Source organism: Musca domestica, unplaced genomic scaffold (assembly GCF_030504385.1).
Source record: "Musca domestica strain aabys unplaced genomic scaffold, Musca_domestica.polishedcontigs.V.1.1 34, whole genome shotgun sequence".
Taxonomy (NCBI): domain Eukaryota; kingdom Metazoa; phylum Arthropoda; class Insecta; order Diptera; family Muscidae; genus Musca; species Musca domestica.
This window is the reverse complement of record NW_026712313.1, coordinates 391198-415614: the sequence shown is the minus strand read 5'-3', so window position 1 is coordinate 415614 and position 24417 is coordinate 391198. Positions and strand designations below refer to the sequence as shown.

At 35.6% G+C, this 24417-nt stretch overlaps 2 protein-coding genes across 3 annotated transcripts in view; both read left to right on the top strand.

The window, feature by feature from the left end:
- LOC101894648 (bridge-like lipid transfer protein family member 1) overlaps positions 1-8534 on the top strand; it is a 34589-nt gene extending 26055 nt beyond the window's left edge. The window contains exons 25-32 of one of the 2 annotated variants that reach the window (XM_005181513.4): positions 729-1284; positions 1345-2145; positions 2216-2338; positions 2562-5585; positions 5648-6290; positions 6347-6541; positions 6606-6736; positions 7744-8534. In XM_005181513.4, coding sequence (XP_005181570.1) covers positions 729-1284; positions 1345-2145; positions 2216-2338; positions 2562-5585; positions 5648-6290; positions 6347-6541; positions 6606-6736; positions 7744-8502 — 6232 coding nt within the window. In that variant the 3' untranslated portion in view covers positions 8503-8534. The remainder of the gene's footprint in view (positions 1-728; positions 1285-1344; positions 2146-2215; positions 2339-2561; positions 5586-5647; positions 6291-6346; positions 6542-6605; positions 6737-7743) is intronic. The other variant, XM_011293378.3, reaches the window with a different exon arrangement.
- An 8337-nt stretch (positions 8535-16871) lies between these two features.
- On the top strand, positions 16872-22889 carry LOC131803824 (uncharacterized). The gene is made up of 9 exons (XM_059125544.1): positions 16872-16911; positions 17014-17040; positions 17120-17529; positions 17585-17842; positions 17897-18014; positions 21466-21501; positions 21561-21973; positions 22039-22234; positions 22882-22889. The coding sequence occupies exons 1-9, from the start codon at positions 16872-16874 to the stop codon at positions 22887-22889; spliced, it is 1506 nt and encodes a 501-aa protein (XP_058981527.1).
- Positions 22890-24417: the final 1528 nt, after the last annotated feature.

Here is a 24417-nt window from a genome sequence, read left to right as displayed (position 1 = left end):
TTCACGGAAGATGTTTGAAAGGCCATGAATGTTAATTAGAAGACCTTTTATTGGTAGAAGTCTTTATATTCATAGAAGACAATTATGCCCTTTTATTCGAAGAAGGCCTTCGGAAGGCCTATATCTCTAGAAACAAAATCTTCTATCAACAAACAAAGTCTTCTATCAACAGAAGATCGTTTGAAGGTTTTTACCTACAGAATAGCTTCTTAAGGCCCTTTTCAAGGCTTCTAGGACTTTTCTAAGTCTTGGATCTCTTGAAGTCTTTTTGAAGGTATTCGTTTCAATCTGTTGGGGACTTTTGAAGTCATTCTGTCCAGAATATCCCTTAAGGTCTTTTTTCCGATGAAGAACCTCCATTTCTAGACGAACATAGAAGACCTCTTAAAGGCGTTTTTAGGATTTCATGTTTATAAAATACTTTTGAACGCCTTCTGTCTGTAGAAAATCGTTTAAAGGCTTTTTCTAGCCTTCGATCTGTAAAAGTCTTTTTGAAGGTATTCTGTGCGATCTGATGTGGACTTTTTGCCGTAATTCTAACTAGAATAACACTTTTGTCACTAGAAAATCTTTTGAAAATAAATTTTGAAAGTCTTCTATAATTTTAATAGCTTTTGATAAACTTCTATCCATTAAAGACCTCTTTCCATAAGAATTATCATTTGAAGTCGATAGCCATTATCGATAAATTAAAGTTTTCCAATTAATCCTCCATTTTTGCCTTTCAGAACTGTTGTCAAAGTAACGGTGGGTAAGAGTCAAACTCTCTACTCCAGTCTCACGAAACGAGGACGTGATAAAAATAGTGGCCTTCTGTCAATTGGCCCTGTTAATATAGAGATTCCCCAACATCCTGTGGCGCTACATGGTATGATGACACGTTCTTCAAAGCAGCTCTCGTCAACGCTGCAAGAGCTACGAGTGGGTCGCAATTCAGGTCGCACCGCATCAAGGACACACAATGTCGATGAACCAGAATCACCATTTCATTCACGGAACTCTGGTTCAAATATGGATACTAAAGAAAAACCACCACATCATAGTCGTAAATTTAATACTCAGACGAGGTCACAACCTCAACAGAATGGTTTGCTGCAACCTTTGGTTATGCAGTTCAATGTCCTTCTACAATCGTTGTCAATTAATGCTGCTCTACTGCCATCGCTACAGGCTCAATATCGTATGAATCATGTCAGTTCAACTGGTGTGTCGGGAAATCGAGCCAAATTTGTCATAGACTTGCCGACGCATACACTGAGTTTTAATACTAAAATTCAGGTAAGGGTGAGTTTTTGCTTTACCTCGAAGAATGGAATGCTAATCTTTAGACTGTTGTATTTTTAGAATGAAATGAACCTACCATCCGAGGCATGTATTGCCTTGCCACCAGTCCATGTAAGTGCTGAATATATACCGGAACATCGCCAAGAGGAACATGAACGTGTTGAGGGTGTGATTTTACGACAAGGAGGTTATGTTAATGCCTCTGCCGAAATTGGAGAATTTGAACGGTGTCTTACAACTGATTTACTCAATCATTTGGTGTTTGTGCAAAAAGTGTTTATGCGTGAAATTAACGAGGTGTTGCAAAAGGTGTATGGTGGTGAGAAACCAGTACCTCTTTGGTCGGAGGATAGTGATAGTGGTAGTGTCCAAGAGTCAAGTCTTAAACGTATACTTTTCTCTTTAAATATATCAATGAAACGGATACAATTGACGGCCACAACACCCTGTAATTCGGCGGTACGTTTTGAAACGGGCACATTGGAATTGCATTTATCCAATCGTGTCAAAAATTTGGGTGAAGGCAATGATCGTAAAATGTTCGGTAAAGCTCATATCGATTTTAATCTGTCTCTCGGTCAACTGATACGTAATGTGATATTTGATGAGGCCGAACCGGAATTTCAACAATATGCGTTTTTTCACACAACTATCGGTTTACGTAATGCATTCCAAGATGAATTACTTAACGAGGACAAAGAATTGATCCTGCTAACGTTAAAACGTCCTTTGGTATACATTCAGCCGATAGCTGTTGATAAGGCCATATTAGTGTGGTTGAACTATAAGAATGCCTATGAGTATTGGGCTGAGAAGCGCGCGAATTTGAATTATGAAAATGCCCAACAGCAATCGCAACAGGTGGGTGATGGAGAAAATCATAAATTTTTGTTTCAAATATTTCAATTCTTGAGTTTTGCGTTTATTTTAGGTCTTTGATAGAGTGCCATTTAATCAGTTTAGCAACATAGCTGGTTCGAATTTGTCGACATTGTTCCTACAGCTGACTGTAGAGGATATGGGCATATGTCTGCCGTTGAATCCAGTAGCTAATGTAAGTATGCAAATATGGGATAAACACCAATCCAATCGGCGCTATGCTCCAGGGAGATTGAGTCCGATTTTATACCCATAGGATAATAAATTCGATCAAATCAGATTCGAACAATACATGGCTTTGTTATAAATTCGATCGAATTTGTTTTGATGAAATATTATTGCTTTCACAATCATTATAACATTTTATTTACTTTTATTTTTCATATGTTTATCTTCAGTCCTGGGGCTCAAGATCCTATCAAGATTTTGAACCCAAAGGAGCTGTGGTCATCACCCTGGAAAATACCATAATATCTGCCTGCAATTCCGGCTCGCTGGTGTCCAAGGGAAAATTCCAAGGTTTGTGTTTACGGTTTGCTGATGATTTTGAAACAACATTGGACGATTGGAAACCAAATTCCAGTGAACCCATAATGAATGTTTGTGTGGTGTCCGAGGGCACCTATGAGGTTTGCTCTTGTACCACAGCAGCGAAGAAAATGGAAAATGCCAAATGGCTGCTGAATGTTAAATGGCAAATGGAAGGTGTTGATATCCATTTGGATATTAACATCGGCAAACAATTGTCCTCATTGGGTCATACTCTAACCATGCTAAGTGGTTTCGAGGAAGAAGAGACCAATTTAGATTCACCCGACAGCGAGGATGAAGACAAGTCACAGCGTGATACCTTTGGACGTCGTAGAGAATTTGAGAATCTACCACCGTTTGTTTTTGATCCTACCATTGATTCGAAGAAGCGTTCATTTATGATGGAAAAAGAAATGGCCGAACAGTTGAAGATCATTAATGATTTGCGTACCTTGGGGGCAACACAAAATACGATTGCCCACGAGGAACGGAGACTTCAAGAATTGCAAGCAATATGCTATAAATTCTTTAGAAGAGATATGATCCAAAAATGGAAACGTCCTTCGATGCGTAGAAGCATGAAAACATCGCAGAGATCCATATCGTTTATGGGTGGCTCCCATAGTCATCATATTGATGATGGTTTGGCCACATATTCGGGAAGGAGATTAGATCCCATTGCCTCCAATGATGAAATATCAAGTTTGCAATCCACACCAGCCTCATGTCATTCGAGGAGTGCTTCACTCAAGACTTCGGCCACAAATCGTGTAACATTTTCGGAAACAATGCGGCAAACATCTTTGCCCAATGCCGATAGTGATGATGAACCACAGAGCACCAATTCCCAAGATGCTCACACGGATACACCGCCCAGTGAGATAGACATTGATGGCACCTCAGTGGAAATGCGACGCAAACATCAGTATCAACAAAAGCAGCAGGAACCCAATATAGATTTTGAGTTGGATATCAAGGTATTGGTGAATTCGGGCAAATGTGTTCTACACACCAAGGAGACCACAGAAGATCGGTTTTGCATTTCTGGACCAACAACCGTTAAGACTCACAAACGGGAAAGAAGTGTGGGCTATGATTGGGGTAGTCCAACACCCTCACGTAGGCAAAGGGATAAAAGTAAGTTACGATATAACCCCTCCAATGCTGCCATGCTGACGGATCTGACCATATTCCATATACCGGGATTGGATGTCAAACTACACTACCAATCAAGGACTGTGGAACACAGTGTGGGCGAATCAACACGCATGGCAAGCACCGATAGCCATCAATCCATGATGTCAGGATCGGCAAGAAGGATGAGTACTAAACGGGCATCACTATTTGCCTGGATGACTTTACAATCAATTCCCGAGGAGACAATAATATCACCACATATTTTGGAGTTTTTGGAACAAACTCTGGAACCCATACCCACTAAGGCTGAACAGAGTAGCGGCTCACAGACCCCCTCTAACAATGCTGTCAATTTGGATATTTTGCCTGCGAATTATGTACAATACGCCTCTTTCCCCGTAGATGTTATTGTCTATTTCCACATGCAACCCTCGACGTTTAGATTCTCCTGCCTACCCGTATCTCGGGTGGAATGTATGTTACAACTGCCCAGTTTGGATATTGTGTTCTCTTCGAAACGTTCGGCCGATGAAGATAATCAACAAAATCCCTTTGAATCAAATTCAAGTACTGCAGGTGGTGCAGCAACATCCGGCCCTGAAAAGGATAAGGATAAAACACCTCAAGGTGGTCTCAGTGTTACCGGCTGTTTGGCCGATTTTAATGTGTTCATTTTCCATCCTTATGGTGGCAAGAAGACCAACATAAAGGAAGCTCAATTTTCACCACTCACCGATTCGGAGCGAAAAGATTCACTGAGCATAAATGTGGAATTTGTAAAATTCCATATAACACGTTGCCGCAAGGTCTACATCGAACCATCTGCTTCATCGAAAAGGTCGTTGGATCAGTCAAAGGCTGTGGTAAGATTCTCAACCATTGTTGATATAGGCAGTGCCTCTTTCAAGTACGATATGCGGCGATTGACGGAGATATTGGCATTCCCCAAGGCCTGGTACAGGCGACGTATAGTCCGTCGTTTATTCTTGGGCGATTTGAGTGTGCAACAAACAAATAGTGAAAGCGGTGGCGGTGGTGATCATGCTGCCGGCACTCCTACGACGCCCAAAGATTTTCAACGTACCCGAACCCCGGATAAATCTCCAGGGGATCCAACTGCTTTCTATGGTCGTGATAAGATGAAATTGAATTTCGATACTCCCACATCATCGACGGGTGCCATACGTAAGCTCAAATCCTTGGGCAAATCGTCGAGTAATGAGTCCTCCAGTACACCACCCTCGGAGAAGAATCAAATCACCGCCTGGGAAACATTGGTTTTATTTGCAGTAAATTTCACGAAATTAAATGTTCAAATGAATATGGGCAATGTTATGGGTAATGTGGTATGGCTAACCAAAGATTTCCAATCAGATGGTCGCCTATCGATTGGCAGCACTGGCTATAAAAATATGTATATTGGCATTTATTTGGGTGGTTCATCGTTGGATGCCAAGGGTGGCATTGTTGGTGGTAGTTTTGAGGTTAATAAAATCAATAATCGTTTCCATATTAAGGAAGAGTCTGGCGTGGAACCATGTCACACCATACGTTTGAGTTTTATGGCATTGGAATTGCGTTTGGATTACATGGGCACTTCGGTCTTGATGACGAGGATAAGTTCCTTCTCAGCTGCCATGAAGGATGAATGGAAAACTACACTGCTAAATGCTGGCAAGGCCGAGGAGACGAAATATGACAATTCGGCACCCAAGGCTATTATCTTTGTTCATGGAGATTTATCGTGGGATCAGGTGGGTTTCTATTAAACATTAAATAAAGTTTCATTTAGTATGACCATTTCAAATATTTCCAGCTACAAATCATGATTTCCAAATCAACAACTGCCGACCTGCTGAAAATGTACTACAAACTGGAAGAGTTCTTTACACAACAATTCAAGTCATCAAAACGTGTTTTCTCCAGTCTGGAACCACGATTACATGAGCGAAATGCCAGCATGAAGCGGCGAGCAAATATGAAGAAGAAAATGAGTGGTGGGGAGAATTTGGGTCCTGACATTAGCAACACAGATGCCCGACATCATCGCCATTGGCAGAAGCCATTGGAAATGGTGGCTGGCCTGGTTGTTCCCACCTTGGTGACACGCCTGCCTCGCAATGGCAACGTCTTGGGTGGTTCGGTGAAATTACATGGCAATAATATTTCATTGGCCTGTTTCCATGGCATTAATTTCAAATCAAAATCTTGGGCTTTATTTAGTTTAAAATCGCCATTTATCAATTTCACCACTGAGGCATATCAGGATGCGGAGACGCGAGAGATATTTGTGACACAGACATTAACCTCATGTCTGGGCCAGTCCAACGAAGAGGGTCAGCAGCAAAATCATTCAATGGCCATTGTTAGTCGCATTTCGAGGAATATTGTATTTCCACCACAATTCAAGACATTGAATGAGTGGTTCCATTATGCATTTGCCAATAGTGAAATTGATGGTGAGTTGAAAAATATTTCACTTTTAATTTTAGTTTTAATAAATTTCGTTTTTTAGCTGTTGATCGTTTCCCCATTCTGGAATATGATCGTGAAATTGCCTCGAATTCAATAGAACGTACCAGATCGGCTGCCTCCAGCACAGCCAGTTCAACCAAATCTCAAGATCGTGAAGTCATATTTGCCTTACCCAGTTTACATTTGCATTTTAGAACGGAACACAAACAGGGCCCAACAACACCGCAGCCATCAGGTGGGTTCTTGGTTTATTTTTTCTTTATGTGAAATATGATTTTATTTTATTCTTGATTTTCCAGACATGAAACCAGAGGTTATCTGCAGTTTTACCACAGAATTTGACGATCACATTTTCGTGACCGTAGATGCTGATGCCTTCTTCTTTTTGCATGACTTAATCACGTCCTATGTCAAGGAGAAGGAGAAAGTGGTGAGTAAATTTTTAAAAAATAATAAAAGAAAAACTTATTGAAAAATTCACGAGAATAGCTTGAGGGTTATTAAAAATGTTTTTAAAAAATTCCCGATTAATGCCTCTTGAAAAATATTCTTAAAAAATTAGGGAATTTTGGGCAAATTATCTTTAAAAAATTTCTAAAGACATCCGAGGCTTTGGCCTTTTGTTTTTTGAAAATATTCTAATAATGCCTGAAATTCTTTTTCTAAAAAAATGCACGATTATAGGCAATATGTCCCTTGATAAATATCCTAAAAAGCCTACGATCATTGGGTAAATGATCCTTAAAAAATATTTAAAAAAAATCGCAATTGTTGGCACTATAGTCCTTGAAAAGATATTCTTAATAAATCCGCAATTATTGGTCCTTGAAAAAATATTCTTATTGGCCAAAAGTCCAAGATTATTGGTCCTATGATCCTTGGAAAAATATTCTTTAAAAATCCACGTTTATTTCCACGGTTAATTTCCTGAGGAACCTTGAAAAAAATATTCTTAATAAAGCCAAGTTTATTTGCCTTATGGGCCTTAAAACAAAAATATTCCTAAAAATCCGCGGTTCATTTTCTGAGGGCCCTACAAAACATATTCTTAAAAAGCCACTCTTATTTGTTTTTTAGTCCTTGTCAAAAATTATCCCAAAAATATCCACTGTTATTTTTCTGAGGGTCCTTAAAAATATTTTTAAGAAAGCCACTATTATTTGCTTTATGGTCCTTGAAAAAAAAATCGTAAAAATTCACGGTAAATCTTTTGAGGGTCTTGAAAAAATATTTTAATGGTCTTGAAAAGAAAATATTCCTAAAAATCCATGGTTAATTGTCTGAGGCTCATTGAAAAAATATTCTTAAAAACGTCACGCTTATTTGCATTTTTTTTTGAAAAAAAAAAAAATATTCCTAAAAATCTACGGTTATTTTTCTGAGGGTGCTTGAAAAAATATTCTTCGACCTAATAAATATTTGTATTTTTCTCTTTAGGTTGGTGCTCAATCAGCCCGTGCAGCCTCGCCCAATCTCTCGCAAAACCTCAAACACCAGCTTAAACCCTATGTCACCGATGAAATCCTTAAGGAACAGCAGCATTTAGCATCGACATCATCTAACAATTCATCAGCTTCAAATACTCTATCATCACGGAATGCTAGCTCAAGCAATTTAGATGTAAATCAAACACAGCAGCAACAATCATCTATGGCAAATGCCGGTGCACAGCATTTGGCCAATAGCAATCATAATTTGAACAACGATACCAAAGACTCAAACACAACCCCTGGCACCAGCACATCAGCAACAAAACAAACAACTAACATGAATTCAAACTCTGTAACAAGTGGCGGTGCTGCAGGCTCGGCAATATCATCCGGTACGTCGCAAAATGCAACCTCATCTGGAGCAGGTGGAGCAGCTGGCGGTGATGCTGCGGCTGCTGGTAACAATGATACCGATTTAGAATCATTCTTTCGTGATTGGCGTCATTTCGAATGTCAGACATGGCATTTGGAACCCACAGTGCGGATACTCTATTGGGCTGGCAAATCCATTGAACCCTATGGCATTGATTATATACTCAATAAATTGGGTTTCAGTCATGCCCGCACCACAATACCCAAGTGGCTGCAGCGGGGTTTTATGGACCCCCTCGATAAGGTACAGGCTTTAATGATGATGCAATTGTTAAATATGATTAGGGAAAATAAACAGGAACAAAATGTGAAAAATAATAAAAATTCCAATTAAGGTAGAGAAGAAGCCTTCAGAGAAAAAACAAATTATGTTGGATGCCAACGACTTACATACATACATATAAACACATAAGTGTAGCTTGAAATCTCGCAAACCCAAACCCAACCCTACCCATTTATATAATCCAGAGATATCCATATTCCTATATATGTGGTAGAGGAAATCTATACAATTAAATATATAGAGATAGCGTACATTGCAAAATAACTATTATTAAAAACAAAAATATCCGAACATGAACAACAACAACAACTCTTATGGCAATATATATATAATCATAGTCCTGACTTATCTCTCTCTATACTTCTTTATATACATACATATATACAATATTTCTATAACTATTATCGTTTGTATCGTTAAAAACTACTCTTGTGTTAGTTGCCAAGAAATAATATGTGATTAGTTGCGAGTCCTTATAGCTTACACCAATATCCATTGGAGTTTACTTATGAAGATAGGGAAGAATAGGACAAAATATGTATGATTTATATTATCCATCTGCGTTATTAGATTTCGCATTTTGAACATTTCAAAATCTGATGTCAAGCAAACACGAAAATTGGCCACTTCTGCCCAGGCACATGGGCTTTTCTATAAAAGAGAGACCTTTGGCAAATTTTGACAGCTTCCTCAACAAAGTTTCGGAAAGGACTTTAGACTCTTTCAGGCAATGGCTTGACATTCTCTCCAAAAAATTGAATTCTAAAGGCAGTTGATTAAAATTGAATGCAAAGCATGACTTTCGACCCCAGTACTTTAAAAAAACATTGAAACGAATTTGCGCCTCTGGAATTTGTCCTCAAGGAAAAGATCTGCAGAACGACACTAGTAGATATGGTGTATGCTATATAGACATACAAATATTTTTAACATAGTCGGCTCACCCTTCCGACTCTACCTTCTAGTTTTTATTTAATCTGTATATTAAAAACTCTCTAAAAGGTGTGAACAAAATGAAAAGAAAAACAAAAACGATTCGATTGCGAACAGGAGAAACAAGGCAGCAAAAAGTGATGTGTTGTGTATTTCGTAGCCGCCAATTTTTTTACTTACTTATACCTATCAAGGCGATAAAACAAATCTATTTACAACAAATAATACTCGAAGTATTAAAGTAGACAAAAATTATCATCCCCATCACATAACAGAAAAAAAATGAGAAAAAAATCATTTAAAAAAACCTACAAAAAATTGTAATATTTTAGTATTTAATTAGCCAAAAATTTATTTCTTTTTTTAATTTTTTGCTTTTAGCTGGAGTTATACACTTTTTTGTTGGATTTAGTTTCTTCTTCTTCTATTTCATTCTTTATTTGCTTTTGTTTGTTATTTTATTTTGTAAGTTTTTTTTTGTTTTTGTAAGGGAAAAGAAGCAAAACCATTTTAATTTATAAAATTATATTAATTTTAAATTAAAAGAAGGAAAACAAAAACAAAATACATCATTATATAAACAATATTATAAATACCTATTATTAAAAAATTATACAACCAAGACATTATTATGGGAAAATATTATAAAAAGTAAATGAATCAATAAAATATTATAAAATACAAGAATAAATAAAACAAATATTTCTTTTTCATTATGTATCGTGGACTATGAACAGAATTTGTGAAGGATCATCAAGGGTATAAACGGGAGTTTAAAAGAATTCGGTATAAAGGATCATCTTGCGATCTCTAAGACTTATTATAAAGGCCATCCAGGTGTATTTTTAACATTTTTTCTAGGGTTATATGTAAAGATTTTTTTCAAGGATCACCAAAGCAAATAAACGTGGATTTTTTAAAAATATTTCTTCAAGGGGCTTCAGAGCATTAAACATGGATTTATAAATAAACTTGAATATTAGAAAAAAATGGTTTTTCAAGGATTATTAAAATAATAAACGTAGATTTTTGAGGTATATCTTAGCATTAAAAGTGGATTTTTGAAGAATATGTTTTCAAGAATCGCCAGGACAAAGCGAAAAGTGTCGAATTTTATACCCTACAACACTATGTGTTAGGGGTATTATAACTTTGATTGGGCCTAAAATTATGTAACACCTCGAAATATTGGTTTCCCACATAGGAAAGTATATATGGATCTTCCTATCTCGCCGAGATGAGTCGATCTAGCTATGTATGTCCGTCGGTCCGTCTGTCCATGTTAATTTGTAATCAAGCTATAGGTCTCAATTATGAACCGATCCTCAGGAAATTAAAAATGGGGGTGGGGTTATGGTCAGAATAGAACCCTATTGTTTTTGGAGATGTTTGCACGATATTTAGGGGATGAAATGGAGTAAAAACAATCTACGCGAAAATATACATGGAGTTAGAGTTTAGGAGTGGCCAGAAACCTACCAATTTGGGTGGCCTTCGGACAATAATTAGCGGGTAAAATAGACCATAACTTTTATGTAGGAAAATAGGAAAATTTCCACTAAACCGTGAATATTTTCAATCCCAGCCAAATCAAGAAAATATTAAAAGATAACTTATGGTCATTAAATTTATGCTTATAGCCAAGAAATCGGATATATAGCAAAATAGGTACAACATATATGTAAATAAATTGATCTTATTTATTCTGCTTATAAATAAAGAACCGCTGGGCCGATCTTCACAATTCCCATCAATTCAAAATGGCCTCTTGCCAGAAAACGATAAAATCTAAAGAAATCTCGAAAAAAAAATACCAATAAAAGAGTGAATATATTTTGTCGATTTTTTTTTCAATTTTTGTCATATTTTTATAGCATGCGATTTTTTCAATTTGACTTAAAGTTTTGAATTGTAAATTTTCTAAATTTTTAACAGCCACCAACACTACGTTCTGAGGGTATATTATATCGCAATTGTCGTCCGATCCTCACGAAAATTTGCATAGGGGTAGGGTTAGGGTCAGAATTAAAGCCTATTGTTCTTAAAATGTAAATTTAGAGGTGAAATGGACTAAAAAAAATAATTTTTTCTAATTTGGTAGTCGCTCTATAGGCCACAATTGAAAACTAACCGACACGGAATTTCGCATCAGAAGAGACTTAAGGACAGGGAAGAAGTCTAGCATTTTGGATGACCATTGGATTATATTTAGCTGTAAAATGGACCACAACTTTCGTGTGAAATTGTTTGGAATACTTAACAAAACTACGAAGTGCGTAAATCTTGGCCAAATTCAGGGCAACCTCTTGGCAGGCTCTTTGACATTATTTCAAAAACGAAATCTTCTAAATTGGATTTGGATATAAGGGGACTTCGAACATATTGTAGTGTTGTAGGGTATCACATGGTCGGCCCCGCACGACTATAGCCTTTGCTTACTTGTTAAGAATATTTTTTCAGGGACCATTACAGCAATAAGCGCGATTTTTTTAAGAATATTTTTTCAAGGTCCATAACACCAATATGCAATGATTTTTAAGAATATGTTTTTCAGGGAACTTTACAGCATTAGGCCCGTATTTTTGAAAAGTATTTTTTCATGGACCATTTAAGCAATAAGCGAGTATTTTTTACGAATATTTTTTTAAGGACCATCACTGCAAGAAACTTGGATTTTTTAAGAATATTTTTAAAGGACCTTCTGAACAATAAGCGTGGATATTTTAAGCGTTGATTTTTTGAAAATATTTTTCAAAGACCATTGTGAATGTTTTAAGCGCACATTTTTTTAAGAATATTTTTCAAGGACTATAGTGGATATTTTTAAGAATATTTTATCAAGGACCATCTGAATATTTTAGATAGAATATTTTTTCAAGATATATTTTAGATATTTTAAACGTGGATTTAAAAAAAAAATTAAGGACTATTGTGGATATTTTAAACGTGGATTTTTAAGAATATTTTTTCAAGGAGTAATAAGCGTGGAATTTTAAAGAATATTTCTTTCAAGTAACAATAAGCGAGGATTTTTAAAAAATATTTTTTTCAAGAAACAATAGGCGAGGATTTTTAAAGAATATTATTCAAGGACTATTGTGGCAATTTTAAGCGTGGATTTTTAAAATATTTTTTCAAGGACCATCTGAACAATAAGCTTGGATTTTTTACGAATATTTTTTCAAGTGCAAAAAGCATTGAATGGAACCAAATTTCGTGTTAAGTGAAGGGATAGAGGTGGAATCTGGAAATTTGATACGAGATCTCTGTTGGTATTTGCGATTAAAAAATGGATCTGGTTTTGGAAATGTGTACTATGATTGTACGAAAATTAATTTTGATACAGATGTCACTGGTGGTGTCTGCTATTTCATTTCATTTATTTACCTTACAAAGAAATATAAATAAGCCCACAGGGCCCATAACTTATATTATCTATCTACAATACCCTAACATAATACAAATTCAATGATTAATTCAAACTTAACAAATAACATATTAAACCTAATAATTTATCTTAATAATTCACGAGAAGCTCAAACCCTACACCTCGATTCACCATCACCAACTAAACAATAGTCTAGTAGAGCAGTGAAAAAGTGTAGCAGAAACGAGCTAAAAAGAAGAGATAACTATTTTATTACTCACAAAACAGAGTATAAATAGTAACTCACATTATACCCTACAAATAAAATTAAGAAGATAATATAGTGGCTCCCCAGCCCAAACAAAAAGAAAAGCAAAAAGAAAGACCCATAATAAACCGACGCAACCACTACAAAAACATAGCCTACATATTTAGGCGAAGGTATTCAATTACTTTAACCCTAAACAGATAATTGGTATGGGCAAAAGTACGTAAGGCCAAAGGAAGCTGATTCCACAATCTCACCGCCCTAACCACAAATGATCTCTCACCAATGGAGGACGAAAACCTTGGACACAACAATTGAGGATTTCGAGATGATCTACAAAACACAAAGTTGCCACGAAGAGGCGAGTCAAAATTGCACATAACACTGTAATGAAATTGAAGAATACGAAGATCAACGTAGCTGCTAAATGGCAATCCCAGGAGATCATTAACAAAACAAGAAACATGATCACCACGACGCAAGCCATACACATAACGAACAATCGAATTTACCGCCCTACGGATACGTTGCATTTGAGAAGAAGTAGTACCGGAGACTACCTCTAGACAATAATTTACCTGCGATAGCAGCAAGGATACAACCACTCTCTTCCTAACATGACAAGGCAAATAAGCATTAAGACAATACAGCCTCCGCAGCTGAAACCTTATACGACAAAGCAAGGAATCAATGTGTCTCTTAAAGTCCAACTTCCGATCAATTATAACACCAAGACATTTCATTTCATCAACAAATTTCACTAACACAGAACCCACAGTAATATTAAGAGAACCACCATTACAATGATCATTGAACAGCATAGCTTTAGTTTTATTCCAATTAATCATAAGGCCATTTAGCGAAATCCACGACGAAAGAGACAAAACAATAGAATTAACCAACCCTTCCAACCCAGCAATATCAGCCTCTCTGAAGAAAACATGAATATCATCTGCATACAAAAACAGACAACACCTGTCATCAACAACTGAGTGCACAATGTCATTAATGAACATAATAAATAACAACGGTCCCAGTACAGAACCTTGCGGGACTCCACATTGGACACTACAAACTTCAGACGAAACACCCAAATGAACAACAAACTGAGACCTACCTTCCAAATATGAAGCCATTAAACGACACGCAGAAGATGAAAAACCAAACTTAAACCTTAGCTTGTCAAGTAAAAGGGAATGGTTTATCGAATCAAAAGCCTTTGACAAGTCAAGGCCCAATAATAACCCAACATCAGATGAATTAAATACATCTCTAATCATGTCAGTAAGATATAATAAGTGCGTGGTCGTACTACATCGTCGCCGAAAACCAAACTGAGAACTACTCAATAGCCTACGATCATCAAGGAAGTCAACAATCGCTTCTTTAATAATATGCTCAACGACTTTTGACATAGCAGGTAGAATGCTAATGGGACGCAGATTCGGCAAATCAAATGATTCACCAGTTTTCGGCACAGGAACAATTCGTGCAACCTTCCACGCCCGAGGAAAAGTAGATGTCATAAAAATCGAGTTAACAAAATGCAGGAAATGACAGGAAATATAAGTTTAAAAAACTTTACTGGCACGCCATCAACCCCCACAGCTCCCGACTTAACTTTATTTAATGACCTTACAACATCAGAATAAAATATGCAATAAAACCGAAAAACATCATCTCCCACATGACCCTCACTATAAAGAGACTGACCACGCTTACCCACAAAACCAGGATTCCCACTGGAAAAATAATGATTAGCAGCATTGACATCAATTGGTGGAGCTTCATTATCACTACCCAAAACACCAAACGACTTTAGAGATTTCCACAGCTGATTATTATTCATACGACCAAAGAGATCATTATAGTACTTACGCCTCTCATTCCTCATCACAGCCTTACAACGATTCCTATACATACAATATATTATTCTATTACCCTCCATAGGTCGCTTGCGCCACTCAAAGTACGCAAGATCTCTAAACATCCGTGCCGATTTTACCACATCAGATTCCAACCATGCATCATTCCTGGGGTTGACCTTACGAACAGAAACAGGAACGAAAGACAATAGCGCGTTAAACAACAAATCAAATAGTGAAAGTTGACAATTCACATCAGAAGTGGAATATAAGGGGTTGAAGTCAAAATCGGATATGAAATTTAAAATGCCCAACCAATCCGCTCGGCCAAAGTTACGATACTCAATAAATCTCTCCTCTGAAAATACAGGCAGGTTAAGCGAACCAAAAACAAAGGCATGGTGTGATATACCAGGACATCGACCCTGAGACGAGAAACCCAAGGACAAATTATCACTAGTAAGGCAAAAATCAATTAACGAGGTAGAGTTATGGGCCAAATCATAATGGGTAGGTTTCATGTTATGCACAATAGTTAGCCCCAATGATCTGCATAATCCTCTCATCGAAACAGAGTTCGAAGACACAAATAAATTACAGTTAAAATCGCCAAGGACAATGATATTAGAGAAGCGATCAAACAAACTCTCATGTACATCACAGAAAGACTGAACATCGCCATGGGGAAGATATACTACCGCCACAAGCAAAACCAATGCCCCAATATTCAACTCAACACACACCGACTCACAAACACCAAAATTATTTGAACGAAAAACTACCTTATAAGGAATGCCACTACCAATATAGAGACATACCCCACCACCAACACGAAAGAATACGTACGAAAAATACTAAGTGGTACAAAATTGAGTATCGACTGAAGGGATAGACCTGCAATCCCTGCTGCAATTATACTGAGGTCTCTGTTGGTATCTGGGATTGACATATGGATCTGGTTTCAGAAATGTGTACTATGATTGTACGAAAAGTACTTAACAGTACTAAATCTGGCATTGGTTGAAGTAATAGAGCTTAAATTCTGAAACTGGATATTGAAGTAACAGTTGGTTGTCAACGTTTTTTTGCAACGATTGAACGACGTTAAGTTTATCCGACCTTCTGTTCCATTTTAGGCAAAATTTCCACTAAATATCTGTGAATATGGTTTGCAACTTTGCTTATGACGTGTAATACAATCAATTGTTATACCATCCATCAAGCATAGTATGGAGGGTATATTAAGCTCGTCATTCCGTTTGTAACTCATCGAAATAATAGTTTTAGACATAACGTACATAATGATACCTCCCAATATTCGGTATTTTAATGAATTTAGCGACATTGTTCACCGGAGTTGTTTCAAATTTCGTATTTAGAGTGCGTAATTGGAACTACAGTCTATGTCAGAAAATTGTCTATGCAGGTTCAGGTCTACGTATATGCCACATATATAAGTACCTCCCTATATTCGGAATTTTTGCGATACTTACTGAAATTGTTTGAAATTTCGTATTTAAAGTTCCCAATAGGTACTACAGGTTGTGAAAGAAAATTGTCTATGCAGGTCCAAGTCTTCGTATAGTCCCCGATATAACGGTAGCTCTCTATATTCGGTATTTTGATGATTTTAGGTATATTATTCACCCGATTTTTTTTTTCAAATTTCGTATTTGAATATTGTAATCGCTTATGACAAAAGTTGCTTATGCAGGTCCATGTCTTCATATAGACCCCAATATAACGGCTATATTCGGTATTTTTAAGATTTTAACAGGATTTTAAACAGATTTTATTTTTTTGAAAAATTTCAATTTTGTTCCATATGGTGGAGGGTATTCCAAGTTCGGCCCGGCCGAACTTAATGTTTTTTTTACTTGTTTTTATATTCCTATAGGAATGTATTTGGATAATAGTTTTAAAATTTGTTATAACATTGATTTTATTACCCATATTAGAAATAGTCGGCATTTTGTCTCAAAGCAACATGGACGTTAAATGTGTTCGAGATATAATTTTATTTTTTGGTAAGTCTATAAAGTTGAATGGTTAAAAATGTTAAAATTTATTAAAAATAAGAATATTTTCTTTGGTATTAATTCAAAAATTTATTTTAAAATAAAACTTAGCGTTCCTGGGAATATTTGGCCTAAATGGTAAGTTTATTTCGCTCTTGAAAGTATTTTCGTTTAAAACCTCTAAATATTTAAATTGTATTTCTTTCTCCAAATAAAGTAGTCGCACTGCAATTGGAGAGAATACACTGCGATGGAAAACATACTTTGCCCTTTCAAAACGTGCCAATTAAGGAACGATTATATTATCCATTACTGTGTCAGAGGTGCAATGAGTCATCACAACAGGTGATTCTAACAAATGATGGAGATGTCTTAGTCATTGATTTGATTTATGACAATGTTGAGAATACGCCTACCCTAAGTAATGGACCATTGAGGGGAAAGGGTATATATCGTTTCCAAAAGATCGCTTTCAATTGGTTGGAAAAATCACCTGAGGAATGGGATTTCAATAATTTTACATTTCCAGCCGAGTTACATGTCTATTTTTACAATACCAAATACGGGAACTATGAGAGGGCATTGCCACAACATGAAGCTGTGGCCATAATGTCAATGAGATTTCGTGTAGGTGCATGCAAATTAAAAAATATATAAAAAAATATAAAAACTTTTTTTTCAGGTAAGACCCCATGTCCCAAGCACCGGATTTTTGTCAGTCATCAATGATTTTGTTGCCCAAGTGACCACTTGGAAGACAAACGTCACAATACCGACAGAAAAGCGTCTATCCTTGGAAGATTTTCTGCCACAATCCCTTAATTATTATTACACCTATACGGGAAGCAATATAACCGTTTGGGCACAGTGGGATAAAACATGTCTAACAAAAATTATATGGATTGATATGGAAGTACCGCTAAAAATACATCCAAATCAGGTACGCTACTGAGTTGCCAGTTGGAGATTTAAAAATAAAAATGTACATTTCTAGGTCCATGGATATGAAAAATTACTAACATACAGCGGGATGAAACAAATGTATCCCTTAAAGGAATATTATGGACCAAAAGGCGTAATCTATCGTTCGTTGAATCCTGACAAGGGAAATGGTACATTTTATAATACTGGTTCGCTGGAGATAAGTTGTTATCATTGGTCACTTGTTGTGTCGGTGGTGGTTTTTGTTATTGTATTACATATTTAATTTAAATTATATTTCAATATAGATTTTTTAAAAATATTTTTATCGATGAATTTTAGACCAACAAATGTGGACCCTTGGCGTAGATTTTTTAAGTGACTTATATGTCAACAATCGAGGGCTCTTTGAGGATATTTTCTACAAATTTCTTAGAGGTATAAGCATGAATTTTTTTTCGAATATTTTCCTAAAGATTTTTTTCGAATATTATTTTTCCAAAGAATTCCGGATCTCTAAGAACCACCAAATAAATGTGGATTTTGTAGGGATTTTTCCCTAGGACCACCAAAGCATTAAACGTGGTTTTTTGAGAATAATTTTTGAAGACCTTTGGAGCAATTAAAGTGGTTTTTTTACCCTCCAACATAGATAATATCCTCCATATATTAAGTTCGTCATTCCTTTTGTAACTCATCGAAATAATAATTTTTGACCCAACAAGTAAAAAGAGCAGCTAATTTCTGCCCTGCCGAACTTTTTATACCCTCCACCATTTAGAAGAATTTTGAATAATTTCAAAAAAAAATTCCGTCGGAAAATACCGCTCAAATGAAAAACCGTTATATGAGGGCTATACGAAGACGTGGTCCTGCATAAGTAATTTGTGTCATAGGCTGTAGTAACTGTTCCGAACTTTATATACGACATTTGAAACGATTCCGGTGAATAACATCGCAAAAATCATCAAAATACCGAATGTCGGGAGGTGCCGTTATATGAGGGACATTCGTCTGTTGTAATCACGCTACAGTCAAAACGTATTAAGATAGAAAGCTGCAATTTTGCACAGATCAGTCTTTTGTCTGTATACAGGTCAAGTTCGAAAATGGGCTATATTGGTCTACGATATCGTACAGCCCCAATAGAACAGTACCTCGGATATTCGGTATTTTGATGATTATAACCACATTTTTCAATGGAATTGTCTGCAATTCTACACAAGGAGTTCTCTGTGAGCACTTTACCCCTGAAAGAGAATTGTATATTTAGGTCCACGATATCGTATATCCTCCATAAAATTGTACATTCGGTATTTTGATGATTTTAGTCAAAGGAGTTCCCTCCGAGTACTTTATCCACTAGAAGAGAATTGTCTATATACGTTTTGGTGTAGCCCCCAATTAACGCTATCCCGAGATATTCGGTATTTCCTGGATTTTCGCGACATTATTCAGCGGAATTTCGTATTTGAAGTTCGTAATGGGTACTACAACCTATGCCGGAAAATTATCTTTGCATGTCCACGTTTTAGTATAGCCCCCATACAACGGTACCTCCCAATATTCGGAGTTTTGATGGTATTAGCGACATTATTCAGCGGAATTGTTTCGAGTTGCGTTCGGTATTTTTCGACGGTTTTTTTTTTTGAAAATTTTCAAGCTCCTTCCGAATGGTGAAGGGTATAAAAAGTTCGGCCCGGCTGATCTTAGCAGCTTTTTTACTTGTTAGTTTTTTCGTTTTTCAAAACATAAATATGAAAAAACAAGTAAGCAAAGGCTATAGTCTTGCGGGCCGACCATGTGATACCCTACAACACTACAATATATTAGAAGCCCCTTTATGTCCACATCCATTTTGAAAGATTTCGCTTTTGAAATTATGTCACAGCCCTGTTTTTGGTCCATCCATACATGAAAATAATAGGCCTGAGCCTAACACTACCCTTGTGAGGATCGAACGATAATTGCAGACTGTATATAATAACACCAATCTGTGTTGTAAGGTGAAAAAATATTACAAAATTTACACTTCAATCTTTTAAGTCAAAATGAAAAAATCGTATGCGATAAAAAATATGAAAAAATAAAAATACGTCACAAAATACTACAAAAATATATTAACATCATTATTGGCATCCTTTTATACGATTTTTTAACTTTTTTCTTTTATGCCACGAGGGCATTCTGAATTGACAAAATTTGTAAAAATCGGTCCAGCCATTCTTGAGATATAAGCATTCTAGCTATCACCCCCTTCCTTTATATATACACATTGTATATATTTCGCGATATATATCCGATATATTTACTACCGACATCTGTGTAACGGTCAGAATTGACCTGTTCGTCTATTTGCGATTTCACCGTCATCAAAAATATTCGCGGTTTAATGGAAAATTTTACTTTTATTTAACACAAATGTTATGACCTATTTCACCCTATATATTACCCGATGACCATCAAAATTGGTAGACTTCTACCCAGCCCTAAGCTCTAGCCCCATGCTAACTTCCGCGTCGATTGGTCTATAATTGCGACCTGTACAGCAACTGTAAAATCAGTAAATTTTTCAGTTTTTGGTTCATTTCAACCCCTAAATATGCGATCATCTCCAAAAGAAATAGGGTTCTATTCTGACCCTAGCCCCACCTACATTCCAAATTTCGTGAAGATCGGGCCATAATTGCAACCTGTAGAGTGATTACAAATTAACATGGACAGACGGACATACATATCTAGATCGATATATAATTTCCTATGTGGGAAATCAATATTTCGAGGTGTTACATAATTTTTGGCCCAATCAAACCAAAACTTGAACACTTTTTCCATGCAAAAATTTAACGTCGATTATTTTTGGACAGCTATTGTTTTTGGAGATGATATTTAGAAGTTGAAATGGGCCATAACACAAAATTTTCTAATTTTGCAGTTGCAGGTCAAAATTATCATCTCCAAAAATAATAGTTTTTTGTGACTCTAACACCAACTCCATGCGAAATTTCGTGAGGACGGGCACACATAGCTTATGTCGCCTCAGCTCGGCGAGATAGGAACATCCATATACAACATCGTAAGTCTAGGATCAATATTTCAAGGGGCTACAAACTTTTTATACCTAATCAAGCTTTTAATATCTCCAACGAATGGTGTTTTAGGGTATAAATATTAAAAAACAAAATCCGCAATGCATCAGTGAATCTATAAAAAATATTGTACTACTATAATTGTATCCCTTTGTGTATTCCACAAGGGATCGGCCATTAGCAAATGCATTTTTAAATTGAAATATTCAGTCGTCATATTTATTTTAAATAAGCTCAGTTTTTCGAATATTCTCAATGAAAATGGATCTCAGATATTTAGTGAAAATAATAGTTCTCTTCGGTAATGAAATACAGTTGACATGGACAAAATACCTCTATATACCCTCGTTTGATAGAAGACCTTCTAGAATTTTTCTTTTGACATGAGATCTTCTATGGGTCTTCTATGGAATGCGATGGGGTTAAATACCAGACCATTCATAGGTTTCCTATTGAATGTATGATCCTCTGAGGTCTTCTATTGTATGAGAAAGAAGGTCTTCTATAGGTCTTCAATTTTAAAATTATAAAGAAAAACTTTTTTGTTCTACAGCGTTTTATGAAATATTTTGGAGTACAGGTGTCAAAGGTAAGTTTCAAAGAAAATGTAGCTAATAATTATTTCATACCACTTGTCCTTTAAATTAGCTGCCATAACTTCTGGTCGGGTAGTATGTGCCGGAAAGCACATCATTCCATACGACGAAGTAGAGGTTCAAATTGAAAATAAAACATTTTCACCGCTGCTCTGTGAAAATTGCGATGAACATATGCAGAGCATAACGCTGGTAAATAATGGTGAACATTTGGTATTTAATATAAGCTATGGAGATACCAACAAAATACCCACACTGAGCAATGGACCCTTAAGAGGCAAGGGAAAATATCGTTTTCAGGGAATTCATTTCAATTGGATTTATAAGACACCCGATGACTGGTCATGGAATGATGTGAAATTCCCCGCCGAACTGCATATTACATTTTATAATATGAAGTATGGGAACTTTGAGGCAGCTGTAAATGCGAATGAGGGACTTGCCATACTGTCGATTATATTTCATGTAGGAAAAGAGGATTTTCAATTTCTTAAATCCCTTTAATGATATAATGATGTTTTGTCTCCTAGGTTAGAAAAGGCGAATCCACGTTCATGCCATCGATTAAAAAAGAAATCTTATCGGAGATTATTTACTATCCCAGCAACAACAGCTTACCCATGGCTGAAGCAATAAAGCTTAGCGATTTTCTACCAAGGTCCCTGGACGATTATCATACCTATACTGGTACAATGACATTGCATAATAAACCATGGGTTTCCACATGTAAAGCCAAAGTTATATGGATTGATGTGAATGAAGCTATAAAAATTCACCCGGACGATGTGAGAAGAATGCTTAACCATAACAGGGGGAAATATATTATCTTTTAAATATTTTCCAATTTTAGGTATTGGAATATCACAAAATACAAAATTTTCTTGGTTGGCCACAATTTCCAAATATTGAACGGTATACTGGACCAAATAATATTGCATACAGAGCCCATGTGGTCCCTGACCTAAAAGATACGGGCTCATATTTGGAGGCTCAGGGATGGTATGCGTTTGTAATGATAAATATTTTTGTTTTTATTTTAATATAAATAAACCAAACTATTAAAATTTGATTTTATTAATAATTTTTATGGTGTTTTTGAGCAAACTTTTATGGGATAATTAGGTCAATATTTTTTTGAAGTATTATTGAACCCGTAATATTGAATTTTTTAAATATTTTTTGTGGGGCTATTAAGCCAAAAATAATCGTGGCGTTCTTAGGATATGTTTTAAAAGATAAGAAATATTTTTTAAAAGGAAAATTGGGCCGAATAATTGTGAATTTTCAAGGATAATTGAACCAATATTTTTTGAAGGATACTTGGACCAATAATCTAAGATTATTAAAATTATTACCAATTCTCTATATTGTAGACTTTTAAGAATATTTTTCAAGGACTACTAATCGTGAAATTTTAAAAATATTTTTGAAGGGCTATAAGGAGGGATAATTAGAGCAATGATTTTTTATATATATTTTTAAAGTACTACTGAACAAATAGTAGCAAAATTTTAAATAATGTTTTTTGGAAGGATAATTGGGCTAATAAATGTGACATTTTTCAAAGGTTAATAGGCCAATAATCGTGGATTTTTAAGAATATTTTTGATGGAACTAAAATAAGGATTTCCAAGAAACGTAGACATTTTAAGAATATTTTTTTCAAGGATCATCAGAGCAATAAACGTAGATATTTTAAGAATATTTTTGAAGGTCCTAAAATAAGGATTTCCAAGAAGCGTAGATATTTTAAGAATATTTTTTTTTCAAGGATCATCAGAGCAATAAACGTGGATTTTTACGAATATTTTCCATGGACCATCTGAGCAATAAAATATTTTTTTCAAAAACCATCTGAAAAATAGGCGTGGATTTAAAAAAAAAATATTTTTTAAGGACCATCTGAACAATAGGCGTGGTTTCTTTAAAAATAATTTTTTCAAGGACCATCTGAAAAATAGGCGTGGATTTAAAAAAATATGGACGTGGATTAAAAAAATAATTTTTTCAAGGACCATCTGAAAAATAGGCGTGGATTTAAAAAAATATGGACGTGGATTAAAAAAATAATTTTTTCAAGGAGCATCTGAAAAATAGGCGTGGATTTAAAAAAAAAATATGGACGTGGATTAAAAAAAATTATTTTTTCAAGGAACATCTGAAAAATAGGCGTGGGTTAAAAAAAAACATTCAATGGTCATCTGAACAATAGTCGTGGTTTCTTAAAAAATATTTTTTTCAAGGATCACCAGAACAATATTCGTGGTTTTTTAAAAAATATTTTTTCATGGACCATAGGTTAAATAAGCGTAGATTTTTATACCCTCCACCATTCTATGGAGGGAATATTAACTTTGTCATTCCGTTTGTAACTCCTCGAAATATCTATAATAGACCCTACAAAGTATATATATTCTGGATCAGCGTAAAATTCTAAGACGATCTAGCGATGTCTGTCTGTTGTAACCACTTTCGAATTGAGATAGTAGGCTAAAATTTTGCATGCATGCATAGTTTACCAGTAGGCAGGTTAGGGCCATGTCTTTTTACTTGCTTAGCTGCGTTTCTACTGGTTTAAAAATATTTTTTCAAGGACCATCTGAACACTAGGCGTGGATGTTTTAAACAATATTTTTAAGGACCATCTGGTTTCAGGCGTGGTTTCTTAAAAAAAAATTTCAAGGGCCATAGGTTAAATAAGCATGGATTTTTTAAAATATCTGAAAAATAGGCGTGGTTTTTAAAAAAAAATATTTTTTCGAGGACGATCTGAACAATAGGCGTGGTTTCTTAAAAATATTTTTTCGAGGACAATCTGAACAATAGGCGTGGTTTCTTAAAAATATTTTTTCGAGGACGAGCTGAACAACAGGCGTGGTTTCTTAAAAATATTTTTTCGAGGACGATCT